A 27,090-nucleotide genomic window follows, 5' to 3' on the forward strand; every position below is an offset into this window, starting at 1 on the left:
TTAAAATGTATTATTTCATTTAGTAATGTATTATGTTATGCAACTATATATCAGTAAAGCACATTACATTGAAACCTTATTGAAGGTATTAAACATACGTACCAAAGTTGTAAATGTATGTGATGCAAATTAATTTAATCTTATTTTAGTTTATCGTTTGTCGGGCGAGGGAAGTGTAAAAATAAGGAAGCAAGTCTCAGGAATAAGGGAGATTTAAGGGATACAAGTGCACCAACTCAAAACCTGTCATTTAATCCAAATTAAGGAAACTATAACCAGCAGTACAAAGACAAGACATACACAGACAGACTAGCTGGGCCACCCAATAGAGGATGGGTTCACTTTTTAAGGCTTAGTCCTCCCAAGGTTTCTTCTTAAACCCTGCCTAGGGAGTTTTTCCATACCACTGTCGCACTTGGCTTGCTTATTAGAGATCTGGACCCATGCGCTTGTAAAGCTGCTGTGTTGTAAAAAGTGCTATATGAATAAATATGACTTTGACAGACCCTCAGGTGGTGAACTCTCTAGTGGGCTTCACACCCCTGAGGGACGATCACAATGTAACAAAACAGGACAAACAAATAATGCCACTGCTGATGGAGGCAGATGGCAGGGGCCACTGTACGTCTGTAATCATGCTCATTTGTTTGAACAAATAGTGACTTTATCCTCATGAGGTATGTGAAATCTTAGAGTGCCCAGTATTTATATTATATTTCTCTTTATGGACCCATTCACCTTCCTTTAGCTGAGCAGTGAGACTCTCAGTGGTGGGGCTGCACTCTTGGCTTGGTCTCTCTCTGCCTCTGTGATCCTCTGCATGAGGCTGAGCAAGCAGCCTTATTTGATGATAGAGGCAGTCACATGACCACAAAATGGTGGTGGTGGTTGGTAGCGAGTGAGCTGAGCATCTCTGTGACTGTGCAGAGAGACAAAGGTGAACACAGAAACCCACACTCGCTATCTATAACCTGGCAAAGCAGAAAGAAAGAGGACACTGTATCAGCAGTGGTGAGTGATGTGTGTACATCTTTTGCACGGAGAGGGACAGGTCACATTTTGTTTTTTTCCATGAGCTGAAAGAGAAAGCGGAGGAGGGGCAAGTGTTTATAGAGAACCTATGCTGTGTGAGTAAGGATGTGTGTGTTTGTGTGGGGGAGGCTAATTTTAGCATCCTTGATGGTGCACATTTCATAGTGTACAGAATTTGATACTGTGTCTTAGGAGGTGCTTACATAGTTTTGGTCATTTGAATATGTGGCACTGTAAGTCTATCTAAAGCATTATCCTAGAAATGCATGTGTGTGAATGTGTCTCTTTTCTCCACATGCAGTCGTGTGTGAGTGTGTGTGTGTGTGTGTTTGTGTTTGTGCAAGCACATTTACGTGAGAGTGAAGGATATATATATGTACACAAACACACACACACTCATTGGCCACTTTATTAGGTACACCTTGCTAGTATAAGGATGGACCCCCTTTTGCCTTCAGAACTGCTTTAATCCTTTGTGGCATAGATTCAATAAGGTACTGGAAACATTCCTCAGAGAGTCTGGTCCATATTGACATGATAGCATCACACAGTTGCTGCAGATTGTTTGGCTGCACATCCATGATGTGAATCTCCCGTTCCACCACATCCCAAAGGTGCTTCTATTGGAATGAGATCTGGTGACTGTGGAGGTCATTTGAGTACAGTAAACTCATTGTTGTGTTCAAGAAACCAGTCTGAAATGATTCGCTCTTTATGACGTGGCACGTTACCATGCTGCAAGTAGCCATCAGAAGATGGGTACAGTGTTGTCATAAAGGGATGGATATGGTCAGGGCCGGAGTGGGCCACTTTTTCAGCCCGGGAGTTTCATGCCCAAATCCGGCCCAAAATTATTTTTCTCTCCCAATCGGCCCAAACTAGAGATTGACATGAGCCGGCCCATCGGGAATCCTCCCGAATCTCCCGATTAGCCACTCCGGCTCTGGATATGGTCAGCAACAATACTCAGGTAGGCTGTGGCGTTGACATGATGCTCAATTGGTACTAAAGGGCCCAAAGTGTGCCAGGAAAATATCCCCCACACCACAACCACCAGCCTGAACCATTGATAAAAGGCACGATGGATCCATGCTTTCATGTTGTTGACACCAAATTCTGACACTACCATGCGAATGTCGCAGCAGAAATCGAGAATCAGACCAGGCAACAGGCGCCCACATAAATGCCGCTCACTGGATATTTTCTCTTTTTCGGACCATTCTCTGTAAACCCTAGAGATGGTTGTGTGTAAAAATCCCAGTAGATCAGCAGTTTCTGAAATACTAAGGCCAGCCCGTCTAGCACTAACATCCATACCACGTTCAAAATAATTTAAATCATCTTTCTTCTGAACTGCGTTTTGGCCATGTCTATATGCCTAAATGAATTGAGTTGCTGCCATGTGATTGGCTGATTCAACATTTGCTTAATGAGCAGTTGGACAGGTGAACCTAATAAAGTGGCGCGGGGGGGGGGGGGGGTGTGGAGAGAGTGATAGATAAGAGATGAACATGGATGTGAATCTTGAGAGATGGGAATAATTGGCAGACAACAGCTTGCCCCTCCCGCTCTACCTCCCTCACTTTGTTAGATGAATGCTAGGTTATTAAAAATTTATGTTAGAAGAAAAACATCAGGGCCCGTATTTATCAAACATCTTAGAGTGGAATTTTGGACTTAAAAAAAAAAATTCTTAAATTTGCTCCTACTCACAAAGTTAAGTGTAAGTGCCAGTTATCAAAACTCAAGTATAAGAATCACTCTTACTCTCCCGAAAAGTTAAAACTGCTCCAGAGGACTCATAAGTCATTAAGAGTTGCCACCAGGGGGCTGAGATGGCACTGAGAAAACAGAGACGCGCGCAAACCTTCATTTTAGGTACACATTTCAATTTTGTAGATATATAAAAATGCACATAAATATGCACAATAATTAGGCATTAAGATAAGCATAGGTTACATTTTTTTTCTTCCTTTCATTTTTTTTCGTGCAAGAGTGTAATATTCATGCTGCAATTTTAATACTTAAATTTTAAGCTTTGACGTCTGCCTTGTCAGTTATTGTATGTCATTTGGGACTGAGTCCTCTGCCAGACGTCCTTCAGACGCTCACTTTTCCTCCGGCCATTCATGACTTGAGGTGTTTGGAAGCGCTGTCAGAGAGGGAGGGGCAGATGGAGAATCTGCGCTCAAGTCAGCAGTGCCGGGAGCACAAGCTTTATTATATATATATATTATGTATATTATATATATATATAATATATATATATATATATATATATATATATATATATATATATATATTATGTATATTATATATACGGATGCAATTATTTTATTAGCATCACAGTGTTTGTGTGCAAATCTAAATAAATGATAAAAACTTTGTCTTTGAGATATGCTTTAGAATTTCATTAATGCAGGATCCATTCGTTTTCTTAGTTTAGTGTCTGGCGTTGAGGAGTGTGATGGCTTGTGGGAGGAAGCTGTTGCAGAGTCTGGCCGTGTTGGACCGGATGCTGCGGTACCTTCTTCCCGATGGGAGGAGGGAGAACAGTGTGTGGGAGGGGTGGGTGGGGTCATCCACAATGCTGGCTGCTTTGCGGATGCAGCGGGTGGTGTAAATGTCAGTGACGGAGGGGAGAGAGACACCAATGATCCTCTCAGCTGTCCTCACTATACGCTGGAGGGTCTTGCGGTCGGAGACATTGCAGTTCCCAAACCAGGCAGTGATGCATCTGCTCAGGATGCTCTCTATGGTTGCTCTCTGCACATTCCCTGAGCACTCTGCCCAGGATGTGGTCTGGTCCTGCAGCTTTGCGTGGGTTGACTCTGCGCAGAGTTCTCTTCACATCCACTGCAGACAGACACAACACCTGCTCGTCTGGCTTGGGTGAGGTCTTCCTTGCCAATGTGTCATTTTGTGCCTCGAACCGTGCATAGAAGTCATTCAGGGCATCAGGGAGGGAGGCATCACCGTCACAGGATGGTGGTGTTGTCCTGTAGTTGGTGATTGCCTGGATGCCCTGCCACATGCGCCGTGTGTCACCAGTGTCTTTGAAGTGGTTGTGGATTCTCTGTGCATGGGCGCGCTTTTCCTCTCTGATGGCTAGCTTTCCTCAGGGCCGCCTTGTCACCTGCTCTGAAGGCTGAGTCGCCGGTCCTTAGCAGCGCACGTACCTCAGCAGTCATCCACGGCTTCTGGTTTAGGTGTGTGGTGATGGTCCTGGAGACAGTAACATCATCAATGCACTTGCTGATGTAGCCAGTGACTGATGCTGTGTACTCCTCCAGGTTAACTGTGTTGCCGTCAGTTGCAGCCTCCCTGAACATGTCCCATGCAGTGCGCTCAAAACAGTCCTGAAGGGCAGAGATGGCTCCTGCCGGCCAGGTTCTCACCTGCTTCTGAACTGGTCTGGAGCGTCTGATGAGCGGTCTGTAGGCTGGGGTGAGCCACACAGACATGTGGTCCGAGAATGCGAAGTGGGGGCAGGGCTCCGCCCAGTACGCGCTGGGGATGTTTGTGTAAACAAGATCCAGTGTGTTCACTCCACATGTTGATGGAATTTAGGGAGGACTGACTTGAGATTGTATGGTTGAAATCTCTGGCGATGATGAATAGTCCGTCTGGATGTTTGTTTTGCAGATCGCTGAAAGCTCCGTACAGTTCGCATAGTGCCTCCTTAGCATTAGCACTAGCACTAGGTGGTATGTACATGGCAGCTATCAGCATGGCGGAGAGTTCTCGTGCCAAATAAAAAGGTCTACATTTGACTATCAGGAACTCCCCTCTAGCTGAATGGCACTGTCTGGAATGTTGTCGCTCAGCCACAATTCCACAAAGACTAAAACACAGCAGTCTCTGAACTCACGCTGGGTAGTTCGCTGGAGTCGAATGTAGTCCAGTTTGTTGTTGAGAAAGCAAACATTCGTGAAGAATAGCAATGGTATAGCCGGGCGTAGGGTTGCCACCTGTCCCGGTTTTCCTGGTACTGTCCCGGTTTTCACGTCGCTGTCCCGGTTTTTCCGGGCTGTCCTGGTTTGTCCCAGTTTTCCTTCTTTTTAATATTCGGTCCCGGCAAAAAAAAAAAAAATCATTTAATGTCCCGGCTTTCACTAGGTTAGTTCAAACGACTATTTAGACTGTTTCTACACACTTAAAATCCGTCTTTTTTTCTCACTGTGTCAATTTTACACCCGCCCCGGTAACATTTTACGTCCCCCCCGTCAACAACTTACGTTCGCCCGCCCGGTGGCAACCCTAGCCTCCTCATGTAATTGCAGGTGTTGTGTTTGTAGTTTGTAATGGAAATATGGGACATTTGATAGAGATTTGCGTGTGGCAAACGTAAGTTGTTGAGCGCGGGGGGGGGGGGGGGGTGCAACGTAAAATGGACACAAATTGAGTGTTATATTGCGATCTGTCGATCGCCGGTGGTTGGCGCCAGAGCAAACTAGTAACTCATTGAATCATATATGTGGATCAGAGGTAAATAAACTGGATTTTTTTTTCGGCGTGAGATATCAGATGTGTGGCGTGAGAGCGTGTGAAAACGGTCAAATGCGTGTGTCTCACGCTCAATGCGTGAGCGTTGGCAACCCTGACAGTGGTTGCCATTTCAACATTCTAACAATTCTGTTGATGTAATGTCCTAAATAGTCTGGATTTTGTTTCTTTGGTATGGTGATCACAGGATGAATGTATGCCAGTGGCCATCTATATGTAACAGATGTAAAAAAAGATGCTTCCAATCCTTCGTTTTTGGGTTATCAATTTCATGGAAAATCCTCTATATATTTTTGTATATATGTATATGCTGTTTGTTACTGTTCTCATGGCAAATGGGAGGCCGAGTATATTTTTTATTTGTGCATGCGCATTTATTTATGTCACCATTTGGCGCAATTTTTCTCTCAGTCGGGAGGCAGCTCCTCTGAGGGAATTAAGTATTCTCTTGCGCTTTGGGCGAATTCCATGCTAACTGTTATACATTGTTCAATATATTGTTATTATATATTGTCATAAATGTATATTATTAATGTAAGGAAGCTACTTATATACATGACGACTGTTACAAGCAGTTTGTTCTATTTTTTTTGTACTGGGAAAGTGGATTGAGGTAGCAGGCTACTAGTGCAGCCGCTAAGGCATAAGCAAGATTTGTCTCTTCGTTTTCTTTGTTACTACATACATACCAAAACATACTAAAAGTTTTTTTTTTCTTTGTGTGTTAGGGATTTTAAAAGAGACTTCTTGATCTGCTATCTTTAATTTCCAAAGCAAGGTGGGTACTCCCATTGCCATGGTGGGTTTTATGGTTATGTTGTAATTGTTTCTTGGTTCTGTTGCGTTTGATGACTTGGTTAGATTGAGAGGGGAACGGCACGCTGATGAGTGGAGGAGGGGGTCCAATATTTCGGCAGGAATTGGCAAAAGGCTTATATTATATAATATTATATATATATATATATATGTATTGTATGTATAATATTATAGTAATTACTAGGGGTGACCTGCGATAGTCGCTGATTCGACTATAGTCGACTATACCCCCTAGTCGACTATGAACTTCATAGTCGAATGTACCATTCTAACTGCATGGGGGTGCCCAAGGATGCAGCTAAGCATTAGTTGTTACATGAAATGTCTTTGTTTTCGTTATATATAGCCTTTTTTCAAATAAAATTGTAACATCTTCACTTAAATAACCAGCCACACATATCACTTAGTCGTCTTTACTTAGTTTGCAGCCACGACATACATGAGAAAACTTCTTCTTCGGTTAACGCTTAACTACTACAACAATGACAGTTAGTTAGTCTGCCCCCTGCTGGGGGTACACAGTAATGGCAGCATTCTGCAACATTGCTGACTTAACAAATAACAACATACTGTGTAAACATCTACGATACCACATCCCCTCCCCTTTAAGTTTACAAGTTATACTTAACTGAAAACAAAACAGAACATATTTTTTTTTTTTTTTTTTTTTTTAAAGCGAAGAACATAGAGCACCTAACTTCTCTATCTAACAAAGTCCTTGAGATGCCCTGGTGAACGTCGCTCTCTCTGGGAACGTCGCACCTCAGGTACAGCTGGTGCCATGGGTGGAGCCTGGGTCTCTGGAGCAGGTGACAGCTCCTGAGGCTCACACAACAAGGGTTGTGAGGTCATGTCCAGTATGCCAGGAAAGTATCTTTCGGGGCCCGAGTCTGTGTCAGGTTCACAGGGAACAGTATCTGCTACCCTGGATCTCACCTGATCCACATGTCGTTTCAGGGTCTGACCACTTCCAATCGTGACAGTATATGACACAGGGCCAGATGAGCTCACGACAACAGCTGGGATCCACTTTGGTCCGCAGGAATAGTTCTTAATGAACACCTTGTCTCCTGGTGCAAAACTTCTCAGTTTCTTCCTTGAGTCATGATTCACTTTCTGTTTGAGTTGTTTTTGCTGCACTTTGGTTCTTATATCAGGCATGAACAGGTCAAAAGCTGATCTGAGTCTCCGGGACATCATCAACTCTGCCGGTGACAAGCCTGTTGTTGCATGTGGCGTGATGCGATAACTGAACAGAAATCTTGACAGTCTGGTGTGCAATGAGTCACCTTTGACCTTCTTCATCCCCGCCTTGAAGGTCTGCACCGCCCTCTCTGCCAGGCCATTGGAGGAAGGATGAAAAGGTGCTGATCTCACATGATCAATCCCATTTTGCTTCATGAATGTTTCAAATTCCGCACTCGTGAAACATGTTCCATTGTCTGATACCAACATTTTCGGCAGACCAAACACACTGAAACTCTGCCGCAATTTCTCAATTGTTGCCTGAGATGTAGGTGACTTCACCGGGTAAATGTCCATCCACTTAGAATGAGCATCCACAATGAGCAGAAACATTTCACCTAAAAATGGCCCTGCATAGTCCACATGAATTCTTGACCATGGTGAATCTGGCCATTCCCAGGGGTGTAATGGTGCAGTGGGAGGTGACTTCTGGTGTTTCTGACACTCTTCACATGACTGTACCTCTCTTTCAATGCTCTCATCCATTCCCGGCCACCACACATATGATCTTGCCAGACCCTTCATCTTTGACATGCCTGTGTGAGTCTGGTGCAGGAGTTTCAGTATTTTGTCTCTACCTTTGTCAAGGATAATTACTCTAGCTCCCCAGAGTACACATCCATCCCTCACACTCAGTTCCAATTTCCTCTGATGATAGGGTTTAAAGCAAGCATCGGTCTGTGCAGGCCAGCCCTTTAGGGTGTACTCATGGACTTGGGACAAGATGACATCCTTGGCTGTCCAATGTTTGATTTTCCTGGTGTCGACTATCGTGTCATCCAGTACATCCATCATCAAAACTTGTTCTGTCACCTCTTTTTCCGGTGCCGTGTCTGGTACCGGTAGTCTACTGAGTGCATCTGCATTTGCATGGTGTTTTCCTGGCTTGTATACAATGTGATACTCATAAGCACTCAATGTCACAGCCCATCTTTGCACTCTTGGTGAGCCCATCTGAGGTACAGGCTTCTTCATATTGAAAAGTGAAATCAGGGGTTTATGGTCCGTATAAATAGTGAATACACGACCATACAAATATTTGTGGAATTTCCGGATGCCAAATATTACAGCCAAACCTTCTTTGTCAAGCTGAGAATATCTCTTTTCAGCCGGAGAGAGTGTGCGTGACATAAACCCCAGAGGTCTTTCACTGCCATCATCCATCTTGTGTGACAAAACAGCTCCCACCCCGTAGGGAGATGCATCGCATGAGAGAATCAACTCTCGGTCTGCTGAATAATGGACCAGCACTTCTGCTGAATTCAACAGAGCCTTTGATTTTTGAAAAGCTTCTTCTTGCTTCTTTTGCCACATCCATCTCATGTCCTTCCTCAACAGTTCATGCAGGGGGGCCAGCAGGCTTGCTAGATTTGGGAGGAATTTGTTGTAATAGTTTAGCAACCCTAAGTATGCTTTGAGTTCTGTGACACTTGTAGGAGTAGGGGCCTCCATGATGGCTTTAACTTTTTTTTCTACAGGGTGGAGCCCATGTGCATCCACTCTGTGCCCCAAATACTCCACTTCATTTTGCATGAAGACACACTTACTTCGTTTCAGTCGTAAGCCTGCTTCTTCCAACCTGGCCAGCACCTCCTCCAGGTTCTTTAGATGATCTTCCTTATTCACTCCACTTACCAGAATATCATCTAAATACACAGCCACCAGGGGTATCCCCTTTAAAAGGCTTTCCATGGTCCTCTGGAAAATAGCTGGCGCAGACGCCACTCCAAAAGGCAGTCTGTTATATGTGAATAGTCCTCGGTGTGTGTTCACAGTAACATACTTTTTTGACTCATCATCAAGGAGTATTTGCTGATAAGCATGGCTCATATCTAATTTTGAGAACTGCTGTCCTCCAGAAAGTGCTGTGAACAAATCCTCCACTCTGGGTATTGGATACTGTTCCAGGGAAGCTACTGTATTTACAGTGAGCTTGTAGTCTCCACACAATCTTACTGTCCCTATAGGCTTCAGAATTGGCACAACAGGAGCTGCCCATTCAGCATATTTCACTGGTGAGATGATGTTGTCTGTCAGTAGTCGATCTATTTCCTCATCTACTTTTGCTCTCATGGCAAACGGCACAGATCTTGGACGGAAAAATCGTGGGGTAGCATCCCGTTTCACATGAATGGTTGCCTTCGTGCCTTTCAGGGTGCCCAACTCCTCTTTGAACACGTCCTCATGTGTGTTTAACACTTGTTGTAGTGTGTCATTTCCTGTTGTCTTTACCTGGTGCACTTTCTTGGCTTTGCGTTTATTTTTGATTTCTCTCCAGTCCAGTTGTATCTCCTCCAGCCAGCCTCGTCCCAGCAAGCTGGGGCCATCCCCTTCAACCACCATGAGGGGCAACTTTTTCTTTTGCTGATTGTATCTGACTCTGACAGCTGCTGCACCAATCACCTTAACAGGATCACCAGTATACGATTCCAGCTTGATGTTTGTGGGCTTCAAACTGGGAAGTCTGCTGTGTTTCCAAGTCTCTTTAAAAGTCTCTTCATTCATAACTGTCAGACAGCATCCAGTGTCAACTTCAAAGGTTAAGACTTTATCATTAAGTTCCATATCCACAGTGTAGGGATCAACTTTTCTCAGGTGCACTGTACTCCAGCGACCTAATCTGTACAGTTTACTCTGATGTCCTTGGAGGCATTTTATACAGTTGAGTGTGAAGGAGTCCTCTTCTGAACTTTCACTTTTACCTCCATCACCTGTCTCGTGTACTTTGTGAGAACGGTAGTGTGAATTCTGCTTTTTATCAGCCTTTTCATTTTTTAGTCCATTCCTCTTCTGGTTCAGTTTAGCTTTGTTTCTACATGCTCTTGCTATGTGGCCTATTTTGCCACAAGCATGACACTTTTCTTGTCTGTACTTACAACTGGCTGCTGTGTGGTTGGTTCCTTTACATCGGTAACACTCTCTGTTTTCACCTTTAAAGTTACGCGCCTCCTGTTGGCCTTGGGTGACGCTGAAACATTTCGCCGTCGCGCCCGAGGTCCGGAGGTCCTGAGCATTTTTATTTGCAGTCTCCAGTGATACCGCGATCGATAATGCCTTCTCAAACGTGAGGTCAGTTTCTGACAGAAGACGCCTCTGAATTCTGTCATCATTAATTCCGCAGACGAGCCGGTCTCTCAGTCTCTGTTGTAACGTGTTGCCATAGTTACAATCCTGCGCTAAGCGACGCAGCTCGGCCACGTACTCCATGACTGTTTCACTGAGCCTACGGTTGCGAGAGTCAAATTTGTACCTTTGCACAATTTCACTGGGCTTAGGGTCAAAGTGGTTTTTCATTAGAGTTACCAGCTCTTGAAAAGTTTTGTCCTTTGGCTTGGCCGGGCTTAGAAGGTTACGCATCAGGCTGTAGGTCGGTCCCCCGACGACACTTATTAATATCGCCTTTTGCCTGTCAGCATCAGTAATCTCGTTCGCCGCGAAGAACTGCTCCAGTATTTCACAGTATTCATCCCACGTTTGGCTTTTGGGATCATACGGCGCCAGCGTACCTATTGTCGCCATGTTCTTTTCTTCGTAACCCTTCTCTCCCTCTCTCTGGTCCTGGAAACCAAGCCCCGACGCAGGCTCCCGCCGCCTCTCGGTTCTTTACTTTCCGTCCGAGCAATCCTCGTCGCCAAAAAGATGTAACATCTTCACTTAAATAACCAGCCACACATATCACTTAGTCGTCTTTACTTAGTTTGCAGCCACGACATACATGAGAAAACTTCTTCTTCGGTTAACGCTTAACTACTACAACAATGACAGTTAGTTAGTCTGCCCCCTGCTGGGGGTACACAGTAATGGCAGCATTCTGCAACATTGCTAACTTAACAAATAACAACATACTGTGTAAACATCTACGATACCACAAAAATCATCCTAATTTCTGTTAATAAATATTTTTAAATGATGTTTGCGCATTAACAATAGGCATTTTCCTTACTACACATTAATAAATCACACCCTGCAGTTGCACAATCCAAACGAGCGAAGCTGAACACACTACAGCAGGGAACTTTCATGATAAAGAGGGCCAAAATCATTGAAGGGCCACATGACCACGCACTTCAAATAATTGGATATGAAAGACACTACAAATTATTATCAATAAGAACACATTTTAAATGAATTCAGATCTGTATGTTTATTGCACCAACATACATCTATTTTCTGCATATAAATGCATTAACATGTCCTTAATAAGCAACAAAGACAAAACATTTGCTTAATAAAAAAGTGCAAAAAGGAATTTAAACTCCTTCATATCAAAGAACTGTAACGCGTAGCACGCTGTGGAGCGAGGAGGCAGACACGAACGCTGAGAAGAGCGAGATTTAATAAGGGGAATTATAGGCGAAGTCGTTTGTACAGGCACGGGTCAAAACGGGAGAGCCATCCAAGTGGTCAACAGGACAGGCAGGAGTCGTAACAGGAGAGCCATTCACAAGGGAGAAACACAACGGAGATGGAAAATACCAGAACAGCGATGACAGATAATCCACAAAACCGAACAAACCACAAATAACCAACAACGGGCGAAACACAGAGATACAAGTACACAGGACTAAACTAGACACAACTGAACACAATGACGACACGGGCGTGGCAGACAGAGGGAAGGTGGCGAGTGTAAAATGGAGACAAATTAAGTATTATATCGCGATCGATTCTTAGTGTTGACTTGTAATTCCCGTGGTAGCCCAACTCAAAAGTAGCCCAAAAAACCGTACCCCGCGACCCCAGAATTTTTACCTGCGGCTGGACTTTCAAACAAGCCCAATTTGGCGTGAAAACCGCGAACCTGGCAACTATGCAGCTAGAAGAGGGGGGCATAGCCCTACGTGACAAGAACAAAAAAGTCCTGCTCTATCGGTTTTTTTCTTCTTTTAATTATTAAATTATTATTGATCTATTTGCTCTATTTGATCAGATGCTGCGTATTCTGTAGTACAGGGATGGGCAACTGGCAGCCCGCGGGCTGCCAGTTGCCCATCCCTGTACTACAGAATACACAGCATCTGCCGAGATTATAATGGTTACTAAAAAACTTCAAAAGTATTTTGAAAAAGATAGATGAATCAAACAAAGTAAAGTGCAAGTTATGTCATCAACATCTTTCATTTCGCGCGACAACAACCAACATGGCATACCATTTAAAATGCATAAGGCGAAAAAAAAAAACAGTTCAGCCGTTTGTTGTATCAGTCATGTCGTCTCGTCGCGGTGCGTCTCGGCAAGTTGGCCTATAAACATTTTTTGCTGTTGTTTGCTTTTTAAACCCCATTACTTGAACCTTTCCTTATATTTTTTTGCTGTTGTGTGGCAATTTTTTAAATATTTTCAGTGTGACGCACAGCGGAGCAGGGAAGGATGAGACACGAATCCTCCTTTTTCTTTTGTCACTTTTAATATATATAGTGATTGCGCAAGACAGCGCACTAAGAACACATAACAAGCACTCAGCAACGTGTAAACATTAGACAACGACGAGCACAGGACACTGCGCAAGCGCACATTAAATAGACAAACCACATTAGCCCCACGTGATTACGAGACGAGTCACAGGTGAGACAGATTATCACACGACATAACCATAACCACGGAGATCCACTGACGCAGACAAAGCACGTGGACAACATTAACACATGCCCAAAAGGGAGGGGCCGGGGTCCTCAACGTGACATTCAGGCAGGCATATTTTATTTAAAATATTTTTGACATTTTGCACAGTGCCTGTCTGACAGTTCGATATGCGCAATGCGCACTGACGGTTAATGTTCTCTAACGTTTCATAAAATAATAATAATAATAAATAAATAAATAAAAGCTGAATAAAGTCAACCTACCATGTTTATTCATTTATCTGAGTGTTTTAGGTTTTTACTTTGAAGAGGAAAAAAGTCCTGAATGAGAACAGGATCCCGTTTAAGGTGTTCTAAATTAAAAAAATTAAAATAACCGATTTGACTATTAGTCGACTAAAGGGAAAAGCTGACGAATCAGATTTGACTATGAAAATCCTTAGTTGAATACACCCCTAGTAATTACATGCCTGAATTGTATTACCTATGTGCTAATTAATAAAAACCCCGAAGTCAGGAGGCCACTCCTCTGAGGGAAGAATTTTAAAAGAGACTTCTTGTTCTTGTTTAATTTCCAAAGCAAGCAAGCAAGCCAGCGAGCGAGTGAGCCAGCCAGCCAGCTTCTGTATGTGAAGGATAGCGTTGCCAAGTCCATGTGTGTACGCATGCACTACAAGACCGGTTACATATACATAAAATTAACCATTGAAGTAACACTCTCCCAAACCTGACTTCACCCTGTCAATGCACGCATTCCCCACAAAGACCATAATAATAATAATAATAATAATAATAATTTCCACTTATATAGTGCCTTTCAAAGTACCCAAGGATGCTTTACAGAGAAATACAAAAAAGAACAGACAAGAACAAAACAGACAAAAATAAAAACAATAGAAAGAAAAACAGAAATCCCATAGAACAGACCTAAGTTGAGGAAGTTGTGAGAAAATGTTGATTAAATAGATGGGTCTGTAGTTGAGCCTTGAATGTGTTATGAGATGGTAAGAGACGGAGGGAGAGGGAAAGATAGTTCCAGAGGGTCGGAGCCGCCACACTAAACAAGCACCATAACAAGGAGGTGGACTGACTGGATGCTAGCAGGAGCGTGGCAGCTAATTCTGGGCCCTGTGCACTCTCAATGTCAGTGGGCTCCTATAAATTCCAGAAAAGAGGCACATGAGCAAAATGGGCCCCTCTCCCTACTCGGGCCCTGGGTTGTCAGGTCCACTTCCCCCCCCCACTACTATGCCTATGGATGCTAGCATATGCTGAACTGTGCATGTGCTTGTGTTTAATCCTTAGGATCCCCCACCTTCCAGTGATGTGGGGATGGACCAACCTCCTGAACACAAGATGAGCTCTGAGGAGGTGGAAGGCAGACCATGTGAGTTTGCTACTGCAAGCCCTTGGCAATGTGTCTCTGTGACTCTACTACTGATAATGTGCAACATATAGATGAATGTCACAGGGTTGCCAACTTTTGAATCTCACTTGGAGTGAGATTTGAACCTGGAGGAGGTGGAGAGTGTAAATTGTCAACGGGGGGTGGGGGGGGAGCTGAGCTGTTTACCTCTTCATTGTCTCAAAAATCACTTGACCAAAAGACTCTCTCTTTTGACCTCCACTAGCCCCTCCCACCTCTCTGCCATTACAGGGTGATGAGGGTGGGGCCTCTCAGAGGAAAAAGCTTTCAGCTCCTTGTATCAGTCTCTCATTGGACCAAAGTGAGGATGACCTTTTCGACACTCCTGATGACCTGGACATCAACGTGGATGATTTGGATACACCCGATGAGGCTGACATCTTGGATTACACTGATCATGAGCTGGATTTTGAAGGTAAACTAATTAAATATTTACCTTCAAAATATATATTATTTCATAGCATCCAAATGAATAGAGTTTACTGAAGAATACTGCATGCTTGATGCTGCATACTACTCAGTTGTATACATTTTCATATACACTATATTGCCAAAAGTATTCGCTCACCTTCCTTGACTCACATATAGGCTTAAGTGACATCCAATTCCTAATCCATAGGGTTCATGTAGCATACCCTGTGAACCAGGATGAGACTGATGATTTTTATAGGTTTTATTGAATTTCTTTTTGAATCTCTATCACCAACAATTTCCGCTATGTGATGACCATAACCATTTAATCACCATACCCATGAAATCACTGTAAGAGCTGAAACACATACAAAACACAACAGCTTAACTTGCTGCCTTATATTTATGCAAAATGAACACATACATACAAATGCTAAAATATATCAGCTATTTTGTCTAACAAACCTTTTGCCTCTTCGGAGGGGCTGCCAATATAAAGTGCGACTTTAGCGAGTCTCCATACCTATCTTACGTTTGCACGAGTGAGCAAATTTCACATTCTAAACTGTGCTAAACAGGAAGTAAACATTCAAAATAAAAGTGCTTCGCCTAAGACAAGAAGTTAACGGTTTCAACACAAATTATTTCAAAATAAAATACAATCGCTTCAGCTTTAACAAAACATACAATATATGGGGGTTACTTACAGTTCAATATGACGTTGGTCCACCCTTTCCAGATAGAACAGCTTCAACTCTTCTGGGAAGGCTGCCCACAAGGTTTAGGAGTGTGTTTATGCGGATTTTTGACCATTCTTCTAGAAGCGCATTTCTGAATTTGTGAGGTTACATATGGACGAGGAGGCCTGGCTCTCAGTCTCCGCTCTAATTCATCCCAAAGGTGTTCTATCAAGTTGAAGTCAGGACTCTGTGCAGGCAAGTCACGTTCATCCACACCAGACTCTGCCATCCATGTCTTTTATGGACCTTGCGTAGTGCACTGGAGCACAGTCATGTTGGAAGAGGAAGGTTGCCAGTTCCAAACTGTTCACACTATGCGCATCAGCATCCACTGACCCTGCTCCGTCAGTTTACGTGGCCTACCACTTCGCGGCTGTTCTTATAATACAACTGACAGTTGTCTGTGGAATATTTAGGAGCAAGGAAATTTCACGAAATTTGATGCACAGGTGGCATCCTATCACAATTCCACGCTGGAATTCACTGAGCTCCTGAGAGCGACCCATTCTTTCGCAAATGTTTGTAAAAACAGTCTGCATGCCTAGGTGCTTAATTTTATACACCTATGTCCATGGAAGTGATTGGAACACCGAATCAGTTTGAGCGGATTCTTTTGGCAATATCAATCAATCAATAAAATTTTATTTATATAGCGCTTTTTACAACAGTTGTTGTCACAAAGCAGCTTTTGCCGAGTCCTAGCCCCCAGTGAGCAAGCCAAGGGCGACAGTGGCAAGGAAAAACTCCCTAGTGTTTTTTTTTTGCATGAGGAAGAAACCTTGGGAGGAACCAAGACTCAGGGGGGGAACCCATCCTCCTCTGGCCGACACCGGTCACCATGACAACAACAACAATTTAGGCAAAGAAATAAATAAAAGGAAAAGATGTAATAATGTCCATCATGGTGTAGGCTCATCCGGTCAGGCAGTAGGTGGCTGGTACAGGATGGATCGCTTGTCTCTCCTCATCTCATTTTTCCTCGAGCAGGCGGGCAGCCATGTGGAAAAAATAAAACAGGGAAAATTAGCTCTGTACATATACATATACAGGACAGATGCGATTATGAACATTTCTGGAGTGTGGCAGCAACTCCGGCATTAAGTTAAATTATTACAGCCTAGCTAAAAATGGCAGAACCAGAAGGTAACATAGGCTCGGGGGCATTTTGAGACAATGGCATCCATCCACTGCACCGTCAACAAACTTGAGTGACCACGAGCAGGGACAGGATGACAGCACCAGCGCCCCAGTCTACCATAAAACCCTTCGTCTATGAACCCCTGAATCTGTACCTTTATCTAAGGGGGGGTATTAATTATCAAATGCTAAACCAAATAGGTGGGTTTTCAACCTAGACTTAAAGATTGTGACTGTGTCAGAGTCCCAGACGCATTTTGGAAGGTTGTTCCAAAGCTGGGGGGCCTTACAAGAAAAGGCTCTTCCCCCTGCTGTTACCTTATTAATTTTTGGAACTAATAAAAGACCAGCACCCTGTGATCTTGGTGGACGTGGGGGTTCATAGTAGGAAATAAGTTCCTGGAGGTATTCAGGAGCAAGCCCATGCAGTGCTTTATAAGTTAATAATAGAATTTTTAAATCAATATGGAATTTAACTGGGAGCCAATGCAGGGCTGATAGGACTGGTCTAATATGCTGAAATTTTCTAGTTCTGGTCAGAACTCTAGCTGCGGCATTTTTAACTATTTGAAGTTTATTTAGATTCCTATTTGAACATCCTGACAGTAGTGAGTTACAGTAGTCTAATCTAGAGCTCACAAAGGCGTGCACCAATTTTTCTGCATCATCCTGTGATAATGCATTTCTTAACTTGGCAATGTTGCGGAGATGTAGAAAAGCTATCCTAGTAGTATTATCTATGTATTTATCAAATGATAGGTCGGAGTCGAGTATGACGCCTAGGTTTTTGGCTACTGTACCAGGTGTAATGGGGTAGTCTGAGAAATTAAGCATTAGATCTGGAATTTTCTGTCTTGAGGCCTTAGGGCCCAGGAGGAGAACTTCTGTTTTGTCCTCATTAAGTTGGAGGAAGTTTAGAGACATCCAGCATTTAATATCTCTTACACAGGCCTCAATTTTTCTTAAACTGAGTTTGTCATCAGGTTTGGCTGATATGTAAAGTTGGGTGTCATATGCATAGCAGTGAAAATTGACACCATGTTTGTTTATAACTGTGCCCAATGGTAGCATATATAATGTAAATAATAGTGGTCCTAAAATGGAGCCTTGCGGGATCCCATATTTAACTGGAATATTATTGAGCTCTACAAACTGATGGTGATTTGTTAAGTTGAGTAAAAGCATGAAAGGACTGTGCCTGAGACTCCAACCCAGCGTTCTAACCGCTTTAGCAAGATCCTATGATCAATTGTGTCAAAAGCTGCACTAAGATCAAGAAGCACTAACAGTGATACATAGCCTTTGTCTGAGGCAAAGAGGAGATCATTTGTTACTTTGACTAATGCTGTTTCAGTACTGTGGGGCCTAAATCCAGATTGGAACTTTTCAAATATGTGATTGCTATGCAGATATAGGCATAATTGCTGGGCAACAGCTTTTTCTATAATCTTAGATATAAATGATGTGTTCAAAATGGGTCTATAATTAGATAGCACAGTAGGATCAAGATTTGGTTTCTTGATCAGAGGTTTAATAACTGCTAATTTACATGATTTGGGCATGTGACATATTGTAATGGATGAGTTAACTATAGTTACAAGAGGTTCAGTTACAGCTGGTAATACCTCTTTTAATAACTTTGAGGGAACTGAGTCTAGTGTGCAGGTAGTACAATTTAAGGAAGAAATTATTTTCTCTAATTCTGATTGTGGGAGTGGATGAAAAGCATCAAGTTTTTCTCCCAGTATATAATTTAAATCAATATCAACCAAACCAGATGACATACCAGTTGTATTGCTAATAAAAAAAAGTTTGTCTAATATTCTCTATTTTATTATCAAAGAAATCTATAAATACATTACTAGTGAGGTTTACTGGAATCTGAGGTTCTGCGCCTGTTTGATTTTTTGTAAGTTTAGAAATAGTATTAAAAAGAAATCTAGGATTGTTTTTATTTTTCTCTATCAGTGAGGCTAAGTATGCTGAGCGTGCTTTAGTGAGTGCCCGTTTGTACTCAGTAATGCTATCCTTCCAGGCACAGTGGAATACTTCCAACTTAATAGATTGCCATTTCCGCTCTAATTTACGTGCTATTTGTTTTAAGTTTCTAGTTTGGTCAGTGTACCATGGGGTGAGCTTTTTGGATCTAGCCTTTTTATATTTTAGTGGAGCTACTATATCTAGAGCTGATCTGTAGGTATTCTCTAAGCAGTCGGTTAGACTATCTAACTCTCCTGGATTGGATGGCAAATGAGCTAAAGCAGTTAAATCAGGGAGGGTTTCAATAAACTGTGTTGCTGTTGATAAATTTATTGAGCGCTTTATAAACTGCTGAGGAGACGAGTGGGTATTTATGTTAAGATGAATCTCGAATTGGACTAAATAGTGATCAGAGATTGCTACAGTTTGCAGAAGTATATTCATATTATCATGTCGATACCCAGCGTTAAGATAAAATCTAGGGTATGATTTCGATAATGTGTAGATCCTACTACGTTTTGTATAATGCCGACAGAGTTCAATATAGAAGTAAAAGCCCTTGTCAGTGGATCCTCCGAATTATCAAAATGTATGTTAAAGTCTCCTACCATTATTATTTTGTCACTACATACTGCTAAATTTGTTGCAAAATCTGTGAAATCGTTTAAGAAATCTGAGTAAGGCCCTGGTGGTCTGTATACATTTGTTAGGGAAAATGCACTTTTATTTACGGATGGACTAATTACATTAATAGACAGCATCTCAAATGAATTTGAGATATCTAGGTATTTCTGATGAATTTCTAAACAGTCTTGATAGATTATACATATTCCTCCTCCTCTGCCTGACAATCTAGGTCTATGTGTATAACTATATCCCACAGGAGTGGAGTTAAATAATCACCAGATTGAATCCACGTTTCAGTTAGACATAGAATATCAATTTTCTGGTCAGTTATAAGTTCATTCACAAAAACTGTTTTAGAGTTAAGCAATCGAATATTGATTAATCCAATTTTCAGATCAGTCATATAGGTAATAATTGGATGTGAAGTCTGAATATTAGTTAAAAACTTAGGGTGGACTATTTTCTTATGATTTAATTTAACCCGGGGCACAGACACAGTCTCAATCCTATGGGAACTTGGTGACGCCTCTAAGCAGCTCGCAGACAGGTTTAGCCCGTTAGTCTGCGGCCTGGTCACGACTCTGGGTAGTCAGCAGCTCCTAGTACTACTCTGCAGACTTAATAACAGGCTATTTGCTATGCTGCAGGATAACAAGGCGGCGCCATCCCGGGTGGGGTGGACACCGTTCCTGCCTAAAAGACCAGGCTTGCCCTCTAACTCTTTCCAATTATTAATAAAGCCCACTTGATTTTCGAAGCATCACTTGGACAATATAGTGTATAATATAAAGATTTTGCTGTTTGGATGGCCTGTTTCAATAAGGAATCAATAGGCATGTTTTTCCATGGCACACTATATACTTCAAGTTTTTTTTTCGATGGAAAATGTTTTATAAGCCACACCAGGCTAAATGCAACATATATCTACAGAACTAAATACATTTAATTGAACATAGCTGAACATCAGTTTCTGAACGGTGCCTGTAACATTTCACGTGCGACAGATTTGGCTTTCAGCCTGAGTTGTGCTGAAGTCCGACTCCCCTCGTTTATCCACGCATAAAGACGCTACAGATTATATTGTCGATTTACGTTTCTATGCAAAAATAAGAGCTAGACTTTAATTATCAATCACAGCAAACGGGATTATCTATGTCCAAAGACACACTGGCTCAAGGGTGTTAATTATTTTAAATAAAAAACACACTGGCTATACCGAAGTTCACCTCTGACCACATGACTTCGCAGTATTACAGCAGTATTATGTCTAAATATCTAGTTAAGACAAAACTAGAGTGCTCAATGAACTAATTTATAATCACTGTAACTCCCTAATATCATCTCTAGCGTCTTTGTGTGTGCAAACGAGGGGAGTCGGAATTTGGCTCAACACGTTAGTTTGAAAAATTATCCGTCATGCCTGCTGCTTGCATGTGCGAAATGAAAATGAGCACTTTCTTCTTTGATTTACAACTTTGTCCTACCACCTGATTAACTTTCTGTTCCACCCTTGATGGGTGAAGAAACATTTACAGAAAAGCCGCACTACAAGTCGCATGGTTCAAAGCGTGAGGAAATAAGTAGCGGCTTATAGTCTGGAAAAGGCATCTTCCTTACTACACATTAATAAATCACACCCTGCAGTTGCACAATCCAAATGAGCAGAGCTGAACACGCTACAGGATCGTCAGCATCTGCCGAGACTATAATGGCTACTAAAAAAACTTCAAAAGTGTGGGAGTATTTTGAAAAAGATAAAGATGAATCAAACAAAGTAAAGTGCAAGTTATGTCATCAACGTCTTTCATTTCACACGACAACAACCAAGCTGTTGTGTGGCAATTTTTTTTATATTTTCAGGCAGGCATATTTTATTTAAAATATTTTTGACATTTTGCACAGTGCTTGTCTGAAGATGTCACTGCGCACTGATGGTGAATTAGTTTTTCATTTAAAAATAAATAAATAAAAGCTGAATAAAGCCAACCTATCGTGTTTATTCATTTATCAGAGTGTTTTAGGTTTTAACTTTGAAGTCCTGAATGAGAGCGTGATCCCGTTTAAAGTGCTCTAAATAAAAAAACCCCGATTCGACTATTAGTTAACTAAAGGGAAAATCTGATTAATCAGATTCGACTATGAAAATCCTTAGTTGAAAACACCTCTAAATCAGGGTTGCCAACTCTCACGCATTGAGCGTGAGACACACGCATTTGACCGTTTTCACACGCTCTCACGCCACACATCCGATATCTCACGCATACCTGTCAAGTTTTGTATTTAAAAATACGGGACATTTCCCGTATATGACGTCATCGCCTAATTTGCATAATCGGTTATTTGCATAAAGCTGCAATCGAGGCTGTAGGACAGACGAAAACATCTTTGGAGTGGCAAAAAGTGAAGAAAAAACCCAAATATGTTTTGAACTACAAATGAATAAAAAATAAAAAATTTCTAGTGGTATTTCTAGCTATAAATAGGGACATCTCCTGGGCATATTTCTATGCCTTTAGCCCGCATTTGTGCTTGGTAGATTGTTCGTGCTGACGGACATAGTTCCCAGCCCCGTCGACAGGGGGGGACAACCGGGTCTGTTGTCCCGGGCCCCAGGGCCAGGGGGGCCCATCAAAGAGCCCAGCAATTTATTTTTTATTTAAAGTCTATAATTTTAAATAATCTTGAAATCTTTCATTAATATAAAATGTTGTACTCAAAATAAGCTCAATGGCTAAAATATATGTTTTTTACCCATCTGCATATTTTCCATTAAGTGCATACACCCCCGCCTCCCACTGAAAAATGGTTTGAGCCAGCATCGACCGTAGCTGGCTGGTACCCGCCCAACAGCGGGAAATACAGTGGTGGATAGTTAAAGTAAATACAGAAATCTGGAGCGCAGAAAAGAAAGTCGAATTTTAATGTATTTTAATGCATTGTGTTCCAGGTTTGAAAAGTGCTGGAATTTAGGCTAAAGTACTACTTCGTTTCACAACAAATGTAATTCCAGGACGAAAAATGAGAGAACGTGAAGACATTAAGATTGGGCGTTTTGAAAATAAACAACCATTAAATAATGTAAATAAAAAGCTAATTATTTCAAGTATATGTATAAATATTTAACTTAATTAAGTTTAGCGTTCAGGGAAATATTGAAATGGACCTTTAAAGTGACGTACAAGTGCTTGAATTCCACCTTATATGTAACGTATAGAACACGCTGAGAGGGATCCTGATGCGGAATAACACGTTCTTTATTTGAATAACTCTGTACAACAAGCCACACGATGAGCAAAGTGACGTATGGCAGGTGCAGAGCAGTAGCGTGGGAGCGGTGGTCAGTGCGGTCCAGGGTCGAGAGGCGAGGGCAGAGTCCGGGAGGTATCCAAGGATCAGGCAGGAGACGTGGTCTAGGGGACAAGCAGAGTTCGGCACACAGAGAGACAATCAGGAATAACGGCTTGGTATGCAACGACATGAGGCAATACTTCGCAACCAGGAAGTGAAGTCTGGGTGCTTAAGTATGCCCGGAATGTGGGCGTGGTGGTGAGACAGGTGAACGTGATTATGTTATCTGCTATTCCTGACATTATAAAGGTGTAAGAACCCTGCAAACGTGACTTTGTTCATTGCGCTGAAGCGCGGCGCGCGCGAAGTTACAAAATTCGAGAGGTGCACGACCTCGCGAAGAATCGAGACTCTCGCGCACGTTCGGTGCCACTGCGATTACGTCATTTTCGCCGCGCGGACCCTCGCGCCGCTCGCGACACGTCAAGTATAAACCAGTCAGCTGTCAGAAACAGCTGATGTGTGGCTGTATTATACTATATGACCTAACACAAGTATTGTCTGCTACAGAGAAAATTCAATTGACGTAAGCCGGGGGGGGGGCACATGAAACTTTCTTGTCCCGGGCCCCAGCAAGACTGTCAACGGGCCTGATAGTTCCTTCCCCCATGAGAGACACTAAAATCACAGCTACAAATCTTACAGAATGAGTAGCTATGCCCCTTCATGCTCCTCTTTAGGAAAGTAAATTCCCTGTCCCATTCGTCAAGGTACTTAGACGTACGCTTAGCTTTTTTGGCAGGACTGCCTTCTCTCGTTAAATCCATCTCTGATTTGTTGTTCCAGGTTTGCTCCCACTGTCGACACTAAATCCGCGAGTTTTCAATTTTTATTTTTTTTTAAAGCATTCATGTGCCACGCCAAACAGAATTCTGTCATCTGCAGTAGTCTGGGTAGCAGTTCTTGCGAGGCTAGTGACAGAATTCTGTTTGGAGCGGCACATGAATGCTTTTAAAATTGAAAACTGAAAATACGGGAAAAATACGGGAAAATAAAAATACGGGACGACGCAGGGACAGAGCGGTAAAATACAGGACTGTCCCAGCCAAAACGGGACACTTGACAGGTATGATCTCACGCCGAAAAAAAATGTAGTTTATTTACCTCTGATCTACATCTATGATTCAATGAGTTACTAGTTCACTCTGGCGCCAACCACCGGCGATCGATTGATCGCGATATAATACTTAATTTGTGTCCATTTTACGTTTGCTACGTTACCCCCCCCCCCCCCCCCCCCCCCGCTTAACAATTTACACTCTCCACCTCCTCCAGGTTAAAATCTCACTCCAAGCGAACGTCAAAAGTTGGCAACCCTGTCTAAATAGTTTATTACATTTATTTTGATAACGGAGCAGCCAATGAATACCATCGTTCAAATGCAACTTTTTCGTTATGAGTGAGGGGTCAGCAACGGCCTCACTTTGAGGAAGTACTACTAAATCAGCTTATTTATTTGTAGCGAAGAGGCTGACGCAAATGCTGAGAGTGTGACGGGCAGGGGTGAGCAACTAAAAAGGAAGCGATCACGCCAAGTCTCAGGGAAATAGGATGGTTTAATAAAACGTGTGCAAATCAAAAACCCCGGCATTGTTCCAGATTAAGGAAATAATAACCAGCAGTCAGTCAGTCAGTCAGTCCTGGAGCTGAAAACATAAAACACACACACACAGGTTAGCTCGCCTCCTGGGCGGGACCCTGGACCGACTGGGCCGTCAACATGATGATAACCACGCCCCGGTCGGTCAAAGGCCTTAGGCTGCTTAAGCCCCGCCGCCACACTGGGGTGCGACCACGGCTTCCACCGACCACCTCCCGAACCTACCTCTTCGCTCGGAGCTGACCCCTGCCCTTTTCGCTAGGGGTCACCCCAGACTCCTGGAGAGTGAACCCCTCCCGGGGCCCCTCATCTCAAGGTGGACTCCTCCACCCAACCCAGGAGCGCCAGAGACCAGGGCCCTGGCAATGCGCATCAGAGACACGCTGGTCACCCCGAGCTCGAAGGGGAGGGTCTCCTCCTGGAGACCCCACTAGGACCGGGAGTGCCGCAGTCCACCACCAGGAGCAACCTGCAACACATCACACACACACGCACACAGGCGACACACAACACATAACGCGCCCTGCCCTGACCCTTGGCCCCCCTTTACCCAGGGGGGAGGGGACCCCTTCTTGGCATGAGGAGACACCCTGCCCATACACCCCAGGCATCCTCTGCCTACATAAAGGGGTACAGGGGCTCCTCCCTGCTCAGGGGTCCCTCCCAAAGGTCAGGTCTCCTGATGGAGTTACGCCTTCTGAGCCACATGCCGTGGCTCAGGAACCCCATAGCTCCCCCCCAAAAACATATATAGGGGGGGTCCTAAGGGGAATAACAAAACAAAAAACAGACACAACATAAAACATATACGCACCTACGATGCCCTCCGTACCACACCCAGTGGCACGGACCTCAAATGGACCCCTCCCCACACACAGTGAAGAGGGGCGCAAGAGAGGAATTACACAAAACAAAATCACGCTACACGCTAGGACAAAACGAACACGCAAAGACAAAGAATACAAACAAACGGACAGGACCCACCGATGCACGCGCTCTGTAGAGCGTGACGCGCATACTCCAGCTCTCTCTCTCTCACCATGTTTGCCATGGGATCCGCAGATCTTTGGAGAGAGAGAGAGCTATCCACGAGCGGCTTGCGCGTCACGCCCACAGCGACATGTCTCTCTGGCTCGCAGTCGCTCACCCCCGTCACCACGGGATATCAGGTGAGCGAGGCGAAAAGAGCCGAGAGACTCTCGCGTCTAACGCGGTCTAGCGTGCGGCACGCACCGGTGGACCCGTCTACATACACACACGAACACCACCAGCGAAACACACACACCACGGCACACTCACACACTTGCTCATGTCCGCGTCATTATTAAAACAAAACACTACAACGTACACACACACACACACACATATACAGACGATAACGGACAACGGACGAGCGTAATGTGTGGTACCGGTAGTTTCGCTGGGCGAGAGCGGAGTCTACTGGTCCCCAGCTCTAGTCACCGCCATGTGACTTACGGGTCTTACACAAACAACATTTAAACACAGCGGGACGAGTGGGGACAGACTCAACACACTCTCAGAGACAATACACGACACACACACAACACGTAGACAAACACCACGAGACATTACCACGAATGAAGGAGAAAGTAAAGGAGACTGGCGGCTTCCGAAGGGTGGCTGGTTATTCTGTGACAGGCAGGGGTGAGCAACTAAAAAGGAAGCGATCACGCCAAGTCTCAGGGAAATAGGATGGTTTAATAGAAAGTGTGCAAACTAAAAACCCGTGCATTGTTCCAGATTAAGGAAATAATAACCAGCAGTTAACTGGTACAAAGACAAGACATATATAGACGAACAAACGACCCTCAGGTGAGACGGATCACGGGTCCCGCCCACCTGAGGGACGAACATCACGTGACCAAAAACAGGACATCTGCCGCTATAAACGGGGGCGACCGGCAAGGGGCCACCCCACAACGTGACAGAGAGGAGCAAGATTTAATGAAGGGCATTTCAAAATCAGGAACGTATAAACAGGCTTGCTTCAGTAAGGCAGTCCGAACATGAAATATATCCAACAAATGACAAAGTTGCAGATACACAAGCACACACCGTAATAAGACACTGAAGAAAACCACAAACATGATATCCAAAACAAGCTGTATACAGAAACAATGATAAGCACAGAACACACAGACACTAGGCCTTTAAATACCAAGGAAACCAACAAGACACACCTAGGAATGCAAATGTGTTACAAACAACTAGGATGGAACGGAAAAAAACATTGAGACAAGACTGACAAGGTAGAGGCGGAGCTAGGCGTAACACGGCTATGTCAATACCAAACAAGCATATTATGGCATCTGACATTGTCCCCTCTAGCCGACAGACCACTTTAACATTATTCTCAGTCATTTCTGACTGTCTCATCCCCACATAATTGATGCAGACATGTATAACCTTTAAGTTAGCCCTGATGTCAGGCACCCTAGCCCCCAGAATACATTGGACTATGGCTGCTGGTGTTGCTATACTCACATTCTGAAGCTGCAAGTCCTACAGGAACAAGAAGGCTGTTCAAGAACTTCTTTCAAGGTTCCAGTGTAGGTGCATCTCTCTACTAGCTCACTAGCCTGTACTTGGTGGCACACAGTTTAACATCTGAATATTTGT

At 43.4% G+C, this 27,090-nt stretch overlaps 1 protein-coding gene across 3 annotated transcripts in view; it reads left to right on the plus strand.

Moving 5' to 3' along the window:
• The first annotated feature begins 877 nt into the window (after window positions 1-877).
• prune2 (prune homolog 2 with BCH domain) overlaps window positions 878-27,090 on the plus strand; it is a 36,345-nt gene continuing 10,132 nt past the window's right edge. Inside the window, exons 1-4 of one of the 3 annotated variants that reach the window (XM_076988360.1) lie at window positions 890-1,011; window positions 6,267-6,316; window positions 14,487-14,568; window positions 14,813-15,022. In XM_076988360.1, coding sequence (XP_076844475.1) covers window positions 14,514-14,568; window positions 14,813-15,022 — 265 coding nt within the window. In that variant the 5' untranslated portion in view covers window positions 890-1,011; window positions 6,267-6,316; window positions 14,487-14,513. Of the gene's footprint in view, window positions 1,012-6,266; window positions 6,317-14,486; window positions 14,569-14,812; window positions 15,023-27,090 lie in introns of all 3 variants that reach the window. The other 2 variants (XM_076988361.1, XM_076988362.1) reach the window with 2 other exon arrangements.

The sequence above is a fragment of the Brachyhypopomus gauderio genome, unplaced genomic scaffold, assembly GCF_052324685.1.
Source record: "Brachyhypopomus gauderio isolate BG-103 unplaced genomic scaffold, BGAUD_0.2 sc61, whole genome shotgun sequence".
NCBI classification, from domain to species: Eukaryota; Metazoa; Chordata; class Actinopteri; order Gymnotiformes; family Hypopomidae; genus Brachyhypopomus; species Brachyhypopomus gauderio.